This window comes from Dendrobates tinctorius, unplaced genomic scaffold (genome assembly GCF_039654945.1).
Source record: "Dendrobates tinctorius isolate UK_male_01 unplaced genomic scaffold, ASM3965494v1 ptg000056l, whole genome shotgun sequence".
Taxonomy (NCBI): domain Eukaryota; kingdom Metazoa; phylum Chordata; class Amphibia; order Anura; family Dendrobatidae; genus Dendrobates; species Dendrobates tinctorius.
Window position 1 is genome coordinate 17,336,510 of NW_027361724.1, and position 16,028 is coordinate 17,352,537.

At 43.1% G+C, this 16,028-nt stretch overlaps 1 protein-coding gene across 9 annotated transcripts in view; it reads left to right on the forward strand.

The window, feature by feature from the left end:
* Window positions 1–16,028, forward strand: part of LOC141091822 (UDP-glucuronosyltransferase 1A1-like) — a 269,983-nt gene that overhangs the window by 246,326 nt on the left and 7,629 nt on the right. For 7 of the 9 annotated variants that reach the window (XM_073577568.1, XM_073577569.1, XM_073577563.1 and 4 more), the window contains exons 2-3: window positions 9,968–10,099; window positions 13,031–13,118. In XM_073577568.1, the coding sequence (XP_073433669.1) occupies window positions 9,968–10,099; window positions 13,031–13,118 (220 nt within the window). Of the gene's footprint in view, window positions 1–4,357; window positions 5,254–6,747; window positions 7,711–9,967; window positions 10,100–13,030; window positions 13,119–16,028 lie in introns of those variants that run through there. The other 2 variants (XM_073577566.1, XM_073577562.1) reach the window with 2 other exon arrangements.

A 16,028-nucleotide genomic window follows, 5' to 3' on the forward strand; every position in this document is an offset into this window, starting at 1 on the left:
TGCATGGTCTCAAACTGGTCAAGTTGGTGGGCCCCTGGGACAACACCACCCCCACCCCCACCTCCGAGGCGTCAACCTCCACCACAAAAGGTTCAGATGGATCAGGTTGGACCAGAACCGGGGCAGTCATAAAGCATTTTTTCAGAGTGAGAAATGCCGCTACCGCTGAGGCAGACCAGTTCTTAACATCAGCCCCCTTCTGTGTCATGTCAGTGAGGGGCTTGCCACCTGAGAGAACCCTTTAATAAACCTCCGGTAGTAATTGGCGAATCCCAAGAAGTGCTGAAGGTCCTTCAGGTCCCGGGGTTGAACCAAATCTACAATGGCCTGCACCTTTTTGGGATCCATACAAACCCCCCCACTACAGATAATGAACCCCAAGAAAGGCAGTTCCTGGGGGAAAAACGAGCATTTCTGTAGCTTAGCGAAAAGTTGGTTCTCCCTGAGTCTCTGAAGAACCACCCGAAGGTGACCAATATGTGACCGCTTATCAAGTGAATAAACTAGAATGTCATCCAAGTATATAACCACAAACTGCTCAATAAAATCAGAGAACACATGTTGATGAAGTTTTGAAAAACCACAAGGGCATTGGTCAGACCAAACGGCATAACTAAATTTTGAAACAGCCCTTCTGAGGTAAGAAACGCATGTTTCCACTCATCCCCCTTCCACACCCGGATGAGGTTATATGCCCCCCGCAATTCTAGATTTGAAAACCATTTGGCCCCGGATAACACAAATTGGGAATGAGTGGGAGGGGATATGTGTTTCTTACATCTTTCAGTAATCTTATTTAGTTCCCGAAAATCAAGGTATGGGCGGAGACCACCGTCTTTTTTCTTTTTTTTTCAAAAAACCCCCTGCAGCAACAGGAGACACGAAAGGGCGGATATGCCCCTTGCGGAGACTCTCAGATATGTACTCCTTCATGGCGACTCGCTCGGCACCAGAAAGGTTAAACAATTGGGCTTTAGGCAATTTAGCCCCAGAAATCAGGTCAATGGCACAATCAAAAGGGCAGTGCGGTGGTAACCCCTCAGCCTGACTTTCAGAGAACACGTACTCGAAGTCCTTTAAGTACTCTGGAATACCCTCCGACCGACGGAGGACACAGACACAGAATTCAGACATTAGTTTTCACAGTTGGATCCCCATTTAACAATCTCCCAGGCCTCCCAGTCAGTGACTGGATTATGACATTGCAACCAAGGAAACCCCAAAACCAAACCAGCAGGGAGGTTGTCCAGACCAAAACAGGCTATATGCTCCAGATGAACAGACCCCCAGCTTAAGGATGAACTCTTTAGTAACAGAGTGGATCCCGTCCTTGGTGAACCGGGTTGAGTGAAACAGGGAAAGTCAGGTTGGACAAACCCATGAGAGTGGTGGCTGTTGAGCCATCACTCTCATGGGTTTGTCCAACCTGACTTTCCCTGTTTCACGGTGGGCCACCAACCTCGAGTCAATCAAGTTCACTGAAGACCCGCAATCCACAAAAGCAGAGGAGGGAAAAAAACAATTGTTCACACCAACTTCCACTTTTAACAGTTGTTTGAAGGCTGAGGAAAAAAGTAATTGTGGGTCTGGGTAACCTCCTCGGCAGTCACCCAGACCTAGTCGTTTCCCGAAACCTTGGCATCCAGGGGACGGGAGTGACAGTCCTTTATCCACTAACCTGGCTCTCCACAATAGAAGCAGAGATTTTTCTCTCTGTGGCATCTCCTCTCCTTTTCCTTCATGGAGACAGCCCCCACCTCCATGGGCTCAACCGATGACGAAGGCTCCGGTTTCACTGGCAACAGAGGAGCATCTCGTTGCGCAACACCTCTCTCCTTCAGCCTGTGGTCCATATGAATGACCTGGGTCATGGCCTCCTCCAGAGAGTCAGGCGGTGGGTTCAGGGCCAAGGCATCCTTTAAATGCTCGGAGAGATGCTGTCGGAATATCCCCTGAGTGCCGAGTCGTTCCAGGAAACCTCGGGTGCCCAGAGCCTGTACTGGGAACAGTACCACTCAACTGACGCTTTCCCTGGGTAACACGCATAATCGTGTCTTCTGCCAATCTCACTCGATCAGGTACATCGTATATAAGACCCAAGGCCTCGAAGAACTGATCAACAGTCATTCTCTCATGGGAGTTAGGAGATAGGGAGAAAGCCCAGGATTGCGGCCCCTCACGTAACAGGGAAATAACTATCCCCACCCTTTGACTCTCATTACCCTAGGACCTAGGACGCAGGGAAAAAAATAATTTACAACTCTCCTTAAATACCCAGAATTCTTTCTTATCCCCAGGAAAGATATCCTGAAGTTTGACAGAGGAGGGTTTAGGAGAGGATAAGGAAACATCAGACACAGTACCCTCCCCATTGCCAGACGAGGAAGAGGCACCCCGAACAGCATTAACTGTATCTGCCAACTCCCTCTGTACCTGTTGGTGAGAAGCAACCAACGCTCTTTGCTCAGGTGCTGCATCATCTTGGTCAGGTTAGATACCTGATCTGACAGAGCACGCAGCAGGTCCATAACAAACACACACAAAAAAATCCCCTCAAAAATTGTATAAGTCGGTGATAATGCCATGACACCAATGGTGTCACTGGCGCTGCCTAGGGGCGCTATCAGGGGGCAAGTGAACGAGCACAGGGAGTGCAGGAACAGGGCACACAGTGCGCAAGGACCTGAGACTAATGCAGTGAGCACAGGACCTGGCACTAAGCAGTCACGTGACCAGGGGGTGGAGTCACTGCATAAGTACAGGGAAGGAAAATGAGCGCGCAGAGTGCAGGGCACAGACAGTAAACGTGGTCTAGGAAAGCAGAGGGTCAAAAGCCAGATGAGAGCGTAGTACCTAGGGATAATACAAAGAGTAAATGGAGACAAGCCAAGGGGTCAGATAACCAGGAGGGACAGGGCAGTACAAAGCAGGATGAAAAGACAAAAGTCAGGGGACAAACCGGGTCATACACAGCAAAGCACACAAGCACAGAGGCACAACATTTACGGACGAGTAACCTGGGTCAGCAACCACAAACTGAGTATATGGAAGTATCACCGACACCAAATCCAGGAACTGCCAACATTAAATAGCCACCCCAGAACCAAAGAGAGGCGGACTAAAATTAACCCTGACCTTACCAGGAAGGAGGCGGATCCATCCTGTCCAGAGTCATGACAGTGATGATAGTTTTCTGTAGGCCATAAAGGGAATCTGTTATGTGAGATAATGGTATTAACCTACATATAAAGGTTTAAAAAGCAGAACAATAGTTTTAGGAAAGTGCCCAGCCAAAGTACTGAAAGTCTGGCTCCAGGGAGACAATTAATTTGATTCCTCCCGATTGCTGCCGGCTTTCAGTCATACAGGCAGGGCAGCACGGCTGCAGTCAGTGCTCCCAACAGTGTGAGTGATCGCTGTAGGCACACCCTAGAGCTTCATAGTCAGTGTTGGGTCCTGTGAACAGCCTCCGGTCACAGTGCTGTGAGCGTTGACTATACTCAGCTGCGGCTGCGCCTCTATGACTGAAAACAGGCAGCTCCCTTGAGGACTAAAGTTAATTTTCTCCTCAGATGCTGCACTATGAATATGGCAGCCAGGACCTTTCTAACACTATTAACCTGCAGAGTAATCCTATATCTGTAGGGTCCCTGTAATGGAGAAAACCTGCAGTTAGTTTTACACAAGCAAAAAAAGTTTATTTTAAAAAGCAAACTGCACTTAACTCCCGTTCCTGGGTCCAATGTTGAGCATCCTGCTTCTGTTGTCTATTATTATCTTCAGCGCTAATGTCACGTCGATAGCACTGCAGCCAATCATTGATCTTAGCGGCTCTGAGTTGCTCATAATATATCATCTTGGGCAGATCCACTGAGCTCACTGATTGGCTGCAGTGCTTGTAGATGTTATGTAACAGGCAGCAGTGGACACTTAGTAGTGTAGAAGTGGATTTTGTTTTTTTAACAAACCACAATCGGGAAACAGGGGTTTGCGGAAAGGGGAAAATTCCTTTTTAATATCGGTCAGGTAAGAACAGTCATACTAGAGCATTAGCTGGAAAGGAAGTGTTTGCAATATAAAAAGGTCGAGACACATACTGGTAATTCAGTTCAGTTCTTATCCTAGGTGGAGTTAGTTCTTGTTACAAGTTTTCTGTATTGCCCGCAGCTACAGAATTACTTCACTTCTGGAATGTTTTGGCAGTATCGCTGCCAAAATCCACTTTCATTGGAATTTTCAACATTCTCCCCTCCTAGCAGGAGCACGTCAACCTTCACATTTTACCGATCTGTCATCACTAAAAACAAACAGTGTTACAAAATGTAAAGCCATCCCACTGCAAGTGCACCCCACCTTTCCTGGGAGATTTCTGTGAGCTTTGTGCTAAAGACTGCAAATATGAGTGGAAGGCTTTGTCAGCCCTTAGCTACATTTTTTATGTTTTTCATGATTACTTTTACTTTGTCAGAATGTGGGAGACTACTTGTGATGACTCAAGAAGGAAACCACTGGCTCAGCATGCAAGGTTTGGTAGACAGCTTATCCAAAAGAGATCACCAAATTGTTGTGATCACTCCAGAAACTAATCTCATTAATGAAGTCTTGGGTTATGCTGCTCAAACTTACAACGTGCCTCTCAGTAAAGAAAATATAGAAGAACTTGTTACGAAAGTGAGTCAAGAAGTGTTTGAACATAAGACAATTCCTCAGAAGATACAGCTAGTCTACAAAATAGTGACAGATGCAACAAGTCGACTTCTAACATCCTGCAAGACTGTTCTTCAGAATAAAACACTCATCGAATATTTGGAAAAAGGCAAGTTTGATGCCATGCTGAGTGACCCTGTGTTTCCATGCGGTGAGATCATTGCTGAATATCTTTCTATCCCTTCTGTGTTCTTCATGAATGGTGCTCATTTTGGGATAGAAGAAAATGCAGCTCAGTCTCCCGCCCCACCTTCCTATGTGCCCAAATTATTTACCACCTACACGGACCACATGACCTTCATCCAGAGACTGCAGAATATTTTTGTAAGATTTTTGGACTGTGCAATATTTGATCTATTGTACTTTCCTTATGCCGAACTGGCAACAGAGTTCTTGAAGCGAGATGTCAGAGCTTTGGACCTTTACAAGAGAGCTTCAATTTGGCTTCTTAAAAAGGACTTTGTCTTTGAGTTTCCCAAGCCTGTTATGCCTAATATGATTTTTATAGGAGGCATTAACTGTGCCAACAAGAAACTGTTAAACCAGGTAAAATATCTTAGTTGTTTAACTGTGGCCAACGTTTCAACCCAATAAGTATATATGCGTGTGATAGATGACATCTACTAGAGCCAGTTGCTTTGCAGATTTATCTCTCATTTGGGCTTTTTGAGAACATGGTAAATGGACATAATAGAATTATGCGCAGATTTCTTCCAAGCTTATTGCCACGTCAGGTTCCTTTTACAGCTACCAACTGATGGCCCTAGATGACTGCGAAACTTGTTTGCTTATATAGGCAGAGCAAGCTAGGCGGATATTGTTCTTGAGAACTGTATAAATGTAAATTTATTGAAATAAATATAGACAATAGATAAAAGACAGATATTTAAAATAGAAGTAACACTAGTCAATCTCCGCAGGAGAGGATAAATTGTCATGATTCAGGTCAGGGTTTGCTTCTTGCTTTTCTTTCCCCGGCATGGTCAAGGAGGGGTTAACTTTTCCTGCCTCTCTTTGGTTCTTGGATGGCTATTTATTGGTGCTGTTTTTGGTAGCCATTGCCAGTGATAGTTCTGGTCCTTGGCTTGAGCAGCTGATCCATATACCCTAGTGATCCTTTTGCCTCTGACTTCCCGTGTGTGTGTCTGACCCGTTCCCTATCCCGGACTTTGTGTACGTTTGGTGAATTCCCTTCCATGTATGACTTGGCTTGAACTCTGAATTCCACCTCCGTTTTTTCTGTCTCTGGTACTGGCTTTTGACCCACTGGCTTGTACCTCGACTCCTCTTTCCGTCTCACGTTTTTGGATACCGCGCTCCTGTTTGGCTCTGACTTTTGGCTCGAGAGAATTAGGAAAAAGAGTTAGTCGGCCTGTGACTGTAAATCAGACATGAGTGGCTACATGACAACTACTCAAACCACTTAAGCTATATATAGGGGGCACCAAACTGAATTTTGTAGGAAAAGCTGGATTCCCCTGTGCCCCCCGCCAGCCCTGTTGTGCTAAAGTAAAGTCAGGGCAGGGCGCAGCACTGAGCTTTAACAGCTATACTTCAATCATGTCATCTGTTCAGTTAATTGACATCCTGTTCAGCACAAGTATGAGTATGAGCCACGTGCAGAAATACATGTACTTACACACCATCAAGATCCGCTGCTGGCAGCTCTATTTGCAATTATCAATCAGTGAGGTCCCAGATGTGCTTGATGGGAGACAAGTCAGTAGACCCCGCAGGCCATAGTAGCATGTTTAGGCCATGCAGGCTGCTCTCAGTAGCACAAGCAACATACGTCATGGCGCTGTTGTGTTGAAAATGGCTCCTAAGACACTTTGGAGAAATGGCCGTATCACTGGTTCCATGACCAAATCAATGTAATAGAATAGAATAATAAATTGTAAATACAGAAAAAAAGAATATTTTGGTTTTAGTTTGTAAAAGAAAAAATGTGGGTGACACATTCAAGCAATTCATTATTGATTAACTCATAAAACTTAGTTAATCACAACCTTTCCCCAAACAGCTAACAAAAAAGCAAGGACAAATGGTTTCACAATGATTTTAAGATTAGCAAACCACACACAATGTAATAATGGATGTTCATCAACAGCAGAAGAAGTGGCAGACTGTGACTTCCTCATTATGGAGCTAACGACGGTTGGATCTTTCTCTCTATTGCTTCTTATTTTGTGTCTTGGATCGCTCCCCTATTCTAATGCTGGAAACCTACTGGTAATACCTATGGATGGAAGCCACTGGCTCAGTATGGTGTCAATAGTAGAGAAACTAGGACAACAAGGACATCAAATTGTGGTGCTGGTTCCAGAAAGTAACCTTCATGTGAAAGCTTCAAGCAAGTACATCTTGAAGACATACCCAGTACCATATACAACAGAACAACTTAAGGATGATTTTGCAAGATCTGCCAATGATTTTTTTGCTGAGCTTCCTACTGTGAAAAGAATAGTTAAAACCTTTAAAAAAATAGCCAATATCAGCAGCCTCCTTCATACAACATGCCGGCATCTACTTCAGAATAAAGAAGTCATTAATTACTTGAGAAGACAGATGTTTGATGCTGCCTTGCTGTCTCCTATTTTTCCTTGTGGACATATTATAGTTGCACATCTAGGACTTCCATCTGTGAGTTTTTTGAGAAGTCTTCCATGTGGCATTGACCAGCAGGCCACACAGTGCCCAAGTCCTGCTTCTTATGTGCCCAGATTTTTCACCATCTACACTGACCGCATGATCTTTTTACAAAGAATAAAAAATGTGCTTCTTCGAATATTTGATGGCTTTCTTTGTAAGTTTCTTTATAATGACTTTGGATACTTGGCTTCCGAGTTTCTGCAGAAAGAGGTTTCTATGGTAGACCTCTACGGCCAGACAGCTATTTGGCTTCTAACATATGATTTTGTGTTTGAGTTCAGTAGACCAATAATGCCCAACATGGTCTTTATTGGAGGCATCGACTGTTCCAATAAGAAAAACCTGACGCTTGTAAGTACAATATAAAATAAGTAGTTGTCCCTTGCCATAATGTCATGCTTCAACATTTGTTCCATTCAATAAAAATTGGTCTAGATAATATGTGAAAGATACATGTGATTTTAGCAGTAAATGCTACATAATTTGGGAATGCTAGGAGGTGCACAAGTCTGTTCCAGTATGGTTCTTATCGGACAGATACATAGACAATTCAGTGCTGGAGGAAAAAAGTATCTGTTGGTGTATTTTCATCATGTTGAATCCTATTACTTTCTTTGACATTTAATGCCAATAAGTTGTATGATGAGGAATTAGGGGACTTAGGGTCCCGTTACATTTAGCAATGGACAGCGATCCCGACAACGATGCGACCTGGTCAGGATCACTGGTGCATCACTAAATGGTCGCTAGTGAGCTGCCAAACAGGCAGATCTCACCAGCGACGCAGCAGAGATGAGCGATCCGTCGGCGGTCGCTCTTACCTGTCACACCGCAGCGATGATGACAACTTCCGCCTGCGTCCATGCGTCACTAGTCGGCGCCAATGAGGAAAAAATGGCCCAAGTCATTCGAGCGCGATCAGCGATATCCAGTGGGGGGGGCCGGTCGCAGGTACGTGTCACAGAAAGCAAGATCGCTAGCGATATCGCTGTTGCGTCACAAAATCGGTGACACTTTAGCGATTTCGCTATGTGTAAAAGGCCCTTTTAGGGTCCCGTTTCATTTAGCGATCCCGACAATGACACCACCTGGTAAAGATCGCTGGTGCGTCGCTAAATGGTTGCTAGTAAGCTGCCAAACAGGCAGATCTCTTCAGCGACGCAGCAACCATTCTGCGATATATATAACGACCTCGGCGGTCGTTGGTGCGTTGTCACACAGCAGCAATTGTGAACGATTTCAGCCTGTGTCCCTGAGTTCTGCGTTGCCAACGAGGTCGCCTGTCGAGTCAAACACAGCAATGCGCGCTGACCAGCGGGACACCAGCGATCAAAAAATGGCCCAGGACATTCGAGCACGATCAGCGATATCCAGCGGGGGGGCCGGTCGCCGCTGCGTGTCACATGTATCGAGATCTCTGGCGAGGTCGCTGTTGCGTCACAAAATCGGTGATGCTTCAGCGATCTCGCTAGCAATCTCACTATGTGAGACGGGGGCTTTAGGGGAATTCATTGCTAATATCTTTTTGAATGTTTGCCAGCTTTTGCATGTCTAGCTTGCACCCTTTATTTTTTCCCCACAATCAGTGGTGTAACTTGAAGCTCATGGGCCACAATGCAAAATCTTTAAACAGGGCCCCCAAGGATCACAAGTCTTTACTACTGCTGACAAAACCCATGATGAAAAACATGTTAAGCAAATACCCTGCAGTAAATAAACACCAATAGTGCATGAAAATATAAGGTGCTTAGTTAACATAATTTTGATTAAAAAAATAAATAAAAGCCATCCCACCACATCATGGTGACCCTATTCGGGATGGTTCTAATCTTAGAACCTTACCATTTGTCAAGTGATGTGCATGTGGATAAGGGCCGAGAAGAACTGAACCTGGCTAGTGGACATGCAGCCATGGGGATCCAAATGGCTATTATTGGTCTTCTGCTATAGGCCAAAGGGACCTTTTAGGCTCCCCTAGGTTTCAGTGCATAGATGCGGCTGCAACTCTTGCACCTACTAGTGCAAGTTATTTTTTCTACAGGAGTTGTCCGTTACTTTTATATTGATGCGCTATCCAGGAAATAGCAGATCAATACAAAATCAGTGAGGGTGCGACCCCCCGCACCAACATCAATCGGAAATTTTTAGGATTGGCAGCACCCTGCTATTATCAGTTGTGGTGCAGAACAGCACAGCTCTGTCAACTATATAGTGGCCGCAGTGGGCTATTTTAAATTTGCTCCCATTTATTCCAGTTGGGGCGGATGTGCAGTACCAGCCGCAGCCACTCTACAGCTGTTGGAGCTGTGCTGTGCAGCTCTGCAACTGATCATCCCCATCAACAGGCGCGACTGATCGATTGGGGGGTGTTGGGTGTTGCATCCCCACCAATTTGATATTGATGACCGCTCCTAAGGACAAACACTTAAATAAACATTTCCACAGCTATTCTGTAAAGAACTCATGGACAATCAGGTTTAATTATTCTGGAAAGTTAAACATTGATTAGTGCTAATATGTCAACATTTATAAAATGCAGCATTTTACATTACTGAGCACTTGTACATTGAGTATACTGTATAAATATTGCTTTTTCTATGTTATATAGGATTTTGAGACGCTGGTGAATAGTTCTGGTGAACATGGCTTCGTGGTTTTCTCCTTCGGATCGATGGTGTCTGAGATCCCTATGCATAAGGCAATGGATATAGCAGAAGCATTGGGATCCATCCCTCAAACGGTAGGAAATGTCCATGAAGCAATATTAATTGATTTTAGTATTTAATGCTAACAGCAAAACTGGAGTTCTATTTTCTGTTAATGTAATTTTTTAATTTAGTATTGTTCCGATTGATGTGACATGTTACAATGTTTACAGTTTTCTCTTTCATCCCTTATATTAATGAGATGTAATGAAAGTGGACAATTCTAATCATAACGCATATTTCTTGGGTGACATATAGCAATGAATAATCATTTCAGTGACACATCTGGAAAGAAATTGTCCAGACGATCAGAAGAAAGAATTTTTTTGTTCCTTCCAACAATGTTCCTAGAAAGCTTTTCTAGTTTGCCAGGCATCAGTGAAAGTGTATGGCCAAATTGAACAATTTTATCCACCATTTTGCACTAAAATGTCTATGACTGCATCACTGGAATTATAGGTTACAAGGTGATTCACTATCCTTCAGTCATTAAAGTTTTTTTTCCTACTGAAAAGGTATCCCAAATTCATAAGTGGGGAATAATTAAGCGCTGTCTAAACTGACTATTGTGAACAAGGTTCCTAGGAACAATAGTTTTTTTGGAAAACAAGCAGTGTAAATAGGCTGCCAAATAGGCTTAGAAATCATCAATTTTGGCAGCACATCATCCTGTGTAAACAGGACCCGTGCCGCCGAGAATAATGGCAGCCTATGTGCACTGAGAGATCTATTACTGATCATACTGTGGTCAAAGGAAATACAGCCTGCCTGTCTAAACAGGCTATTAAATGGCCGGAGATCAGCAAACAAGTAACTGATTGATGGTTGTTTAATGCTGTAGATAGGGTGAGATAAGCTCACCATTACTGATCACTGGAGGTCAGATAGTTATGACCTCCAGTGATCCCAAGAATGGAGCTTCTTCAAGGCCAAGTCTGATTGGAGCGGAGGTATAGCATGTGCACCACCACTCTATCCATTGTCTATTGGACTGCCGTATACATCGATAGACAATATATGTGAAGTCTCTTTCTTGGGATCACTATATGGATAGGGGATAACTTTTAATCTTGGAAAAAACTTTAACAAATATGTATAGCAATCCTAAGGACATGAATAATCATGGTGTTCCATGGTTGACAGCACGGACATCACAGAAGACTTCATCTAGGGGAGAACATGGTAATTCATGGACCCTCCATACACCATCACACAAAGCACCTACAGTGGGGCAAAAAAGTATTTAGTCATTCAGCAATAGTGCAAGTTCCACCACTTAAAAAGATGAGAGGCGTCTGTAATTTACATCATAGGTAGACCTCAACTATGGGAGACAAACTGAGAAAAAAAAATCCAGAAAATCACATTGTCTGTTTTTTTTTCATTTTATTTGCATATTATGGTGGAAAATAAGTATTTGGTCAGAAACAAGCAATCAAGATTTCTGGCTCTCACAGACCTGTAACTTCTTCTTTAAGAGTCTCCTCTTTCCTCCACTCATTACCTGTAGTAATGGCACCTGTTTAAACTTGTTATCAGTATAAAAAGACACCTGTGCACACCCTCAAACAGTCTGACTCCAAACTCCACTATGGTGAAGACCAAAGAGCTGTCAAAGGACACCAGAAACAAAATTGTAGCCCTGCACCAGGCTGGGAAGACTGAATCTGCAATAGCCAACCAGCTTGGAGTGAAGAAATCAATTGTGGGAGCAATAATTAGAAAATGGAAGACATACAAGACCACTGATAATCTCCCTCGATCTGGTGCTCCACGCAAAATCCCACCCCGTGGGGTCAGAATGATCACAAGAACGGTGAGTAAAAATCCCAGAACCACGCGGGGGGACCTAGTGAATGAACTGCAGAGAGCTGGGACCAATGTAACAAGGCCTACCATAAGTAACACACTACGCCACCATGGACTCAGATCCTGCAGTGCCAGACGTGTCCCACTGCTTAAGCCTGTACATGTCCGGGCCCGTCTGAAGTTTGCTAGAGAGCATTTGGATGATCCAGAGGAGTTTTGGGAGAATGTCCTATGGTCTGATGAAACCAAACTGGAACTGTTTGGTAGAAACACAACTTGTCGTGTTTGGAGGAAAAAGAATACTGAGTTGCATCCATTAAACACCATACCTACTGTAAAGCATGGTGGTGGAAACATCATGCTTTGGGGCTGTTTCTCTGCAAAGGGGCCAGGATGACTGATCCGGGTACATGAAAGAATGAATGGGGCCATGTATCGTGAGATTTTGAGTGCAAACCTCCTTCCATCAGCAAGGGCATTGATGATGAAACGTGGCTGGGTCTTTCAACATGACAATGATCCAAAGCACACCGCCAGGGCAATGAAGGCGTGGCTTCGTAAGAAGCATTTCAAGGTCCTGGAGTGGCCTAGCCAGTCTCCAGATCTCAACCCTATAGAAAACCTTTGGAGGGAGTGGAAAGTCCGTGTTGGCAAGCGAAAAGCCAAAAACATCACTGCTCTAGAGGAGATCTGCATGGAGGAATGGGCCAACATACCAACAACAGTGTGTGGCAACCTTGTGAAGACTTACAGAAAACGTTTGACCTCTGTCATTGCCAACAAAGGATATATCACAAAGTATTGAGATGAAATTTTGTTTCTGACCAAATACTTATTTTCCACCATAATATGCAAATAAAATTAAAAAAAAACAGACAATGTGATTTTCTGGATTTTTTTTTCTCAGTTTGTCTCCCATAATTGAGGTCTACCTATGATGTAAATTACAGACGCCTCTCATCTTTTTAAGTGATGGAACTTGCACTATTGCTGACTGACTAAATACTTTTTTGCCCCACTGTATGTAGGCAGGGTCATATGCATTATCCATGAGTGTATGTGCTAAGTGGTCATATTTGTGGCAGTGCATGTTTTTGATCATAGTGAATAAAATCCAGAGTCTATATAAACTACAATGGTTGCATTCACAATTTTAGGTTATCTGGAGATACACAGGAAAAGTGCCATCGAACCTGGCAAATAACACCCACCTGGTGAAGTGGCTGCCACAGAATGACCTACTCGGTAAGTGTGTATAATACCAGTGAGATCCTTACATAGTCGGGTGCAGAAATATAGGTACGCAGCACTTGAATAAAATCATAAACTGAAACCATAAGTTATTGGCATAGTTCACTGCTAATATATATTCAAAAATATGTTTAGATATGTTTGTGATTGTTATATAAAGAAGGAAATTTATGTAAAGTTTTTGTTCCACCTTTGTGGTTTATTACATCATACCTTTTTCGCTTACATCCTTCCCTACTTTAACTACACCCTTTTAATTTTGATGAACATACTACCCAAGCCCATTTCCCTAAACACAGGAAGGGCAACACTTCACAGAATAATCAAACATATTGATCATGTAGCCACTGGTCTACCAAAACAACCAAGAAGTGTTTACTCAAAAAGACATAAAATAGAAATTTTTATTGAACCAATCCATAGTTAAAATTAAATAAATGTTGGTGTCTCAATCAAGACATAAAAGAGCAAACAGAGTTCAGACAAATTAGAGAAACACACAAAAATGGTTCAGGAAAACAAGGTCTAGTCATGAAAAAATATATATATATCTTAAAAAGAGCTTGACATGAAAGACAATTCACATCTACAGTCATGGCCAAAAGTATTGACACCCCTGCAATTCTGTCAGATAATACTCAGTTTCTTCCTGAAAATGATTGCAAACACAAATTCTTTGGTATTATTATCTTCATTTAATTTGTCTTAAATGAAAAAACACAAAAAGAATTGTCCTAAAGCCAAATTGGATATAATTCCACATCAAACATAACAAAGAGGGTGGACAAAAGTATTGGCACTGTTCGAAAAATCATGTGATGCTTCTCTAATTTGTGTAATTAACAGCACCTGTAACTTACCTGTGGCACCTAACAGGTGTTGGCAATAACTAAATCACACTTGCAGCCAGCTGACATGGATTAAAGTTGACTCAACCTCTGTCCTGTGTCCTTGTGTGTACCACATTGAGCATGGAGAAAAGAAAGAAGACCAAAGAACTGTCTGAGGACTTTATAAACCAAATTGTGAGGAAGCATGAGCAATATCAAGGCTACAAGTCCATCTCCAAAGACCTGAATGTTCCTGTGTCTACCGTGCGCAGTGTCATCAAGAAGTTTAAAGCCCATGGCACTGTGGCTAACCTCCCTAGATGTGGACGGAAAAGAAAAATTGACAAGAGATTTCAATGCAAGATTGTGCGGATGTTGGATAAAGAACCTCCACTAACATCCAAACAAGTTCAAGCTGCCCTGCAGTCCGAGGGTACAACGGTGTCAACCCGTACTATCCGTCGGCATCTGAATGAAAAGGGACTGTATGGTAGGAGACCAAGGAAGACTCCACTTCTTACCCCGAGACATAAAAAAGCCAGGCTGGAGTTTGCCAAAACTTACCTGAAAAAGCCTAAAACATTTTGGAAGAATGTTTTCTGGTCAGATGAGACAAAAGTAGAGCTTTTAGGGCAAAAGCATCAACATAGAGTTTACAGGAGAAAAAAGAGGCATTCAAAGAAAAGAACACGGTCCCTACAGTCAAACATGGCAGAGGTTCCCTGATGTTTTGGGGTTGCTTTGCTGCCTCTGGCACTGGACTGCTTGACCGTGTGCATGCATTATGAAGTCAGAAGACTACCAACAAATTTTGCAGCATAATTTAGGGCCCAGTGTGAGAAAGCTGGGTCTACCTCAGAGGTCATGGGTCTTCCAGCAGGACAATAACCCAAAACACACTTCAAAAAGCACTAGAAAATGGTTTGAGAGAAAGCACTGGAGACTTCTAAGGTGGCCAGCAATGAGTCCAGACCTGAATCCCATAGAACACCTGTGGAGAGATCTAAAAATGGCAGTTTGGAGAAGGCACCCTTCAAATATCAGGGACCTGGAGTAGTTTGCCAAAGAAGAATGGTCTAAAATTCCAGCAGAGCATTGTAAGAAACTCATTGATGGTTACCGGAAGCAGTTGGTCGCAGTTATTTTGGCTAAAGGTTGTGCAACCAAGTATTAGGCTGAGGGTGCCAATACTTTTGTCCAGCCCATTTTTGGAGTTTTGTGTGAAATGATCAATGTTTTGATTTTTGCTTCATTCTCTTTTGTGTTTTTTCATTTAAGACAAATTAAATGAAGATAATAATACCAAAGAATTTGTGTTTGCAATCATTTTCAGGAAGAAACTGAATATTATCTGACAGAATTGCAGGGGTGTCAATACTTTTGGCCATGACTGTATATGGTTCCATGCACTCACTGCATTTTTTTTTTAAATTGAACACCCTCATGCAATCCCAGGAAGAAGCATTTGCGGTGTAAAACGCGCGTCAGGGTCTATGAGCTCAGCGTGTCACTTGACATTACATTTGTGGGGAACACCATTCCGGTAATACGTATTATTTATGGGTCTATGTGTTTGAATATGTGCAGAATATATTGGTTAGGCCGGGGTCACACTAACCGACGCAAAATACGGTCAGTATTTTACATGCGTAATACGAATGAATGGTCCCTAAACAGTGCTCCGTATGTCATCCGTAATCAAGGTGTGGTCGCTTATTTTGCGCATGTAAGCATCCGTATGTAATCCGTATGGCATCCGTTTGGCGAGATTTTCTCCCAGGCTTGCAAAATGGACATATAATGGAGCCCTATGACAGGGTTTCTAAACAGAAACCAAAGAATAGATATAGACACATAGAATGCATATATATAGATTATATATATGTTTTCTATGTGTATATATCTATTCTTTCGTTTCTTCATTAAACCTGTCAGTGTGAGTTTACTGTATAGCGCACTGAATTGCCGGTTTTTCTAAAACACACCGGGTGCATATTTCTCGCAAGTCACATGTGTGGTCCGTGTGTGATCCGTATTTTTTGCGCACCCATAGACTTGCATTGGCGTACTTCGG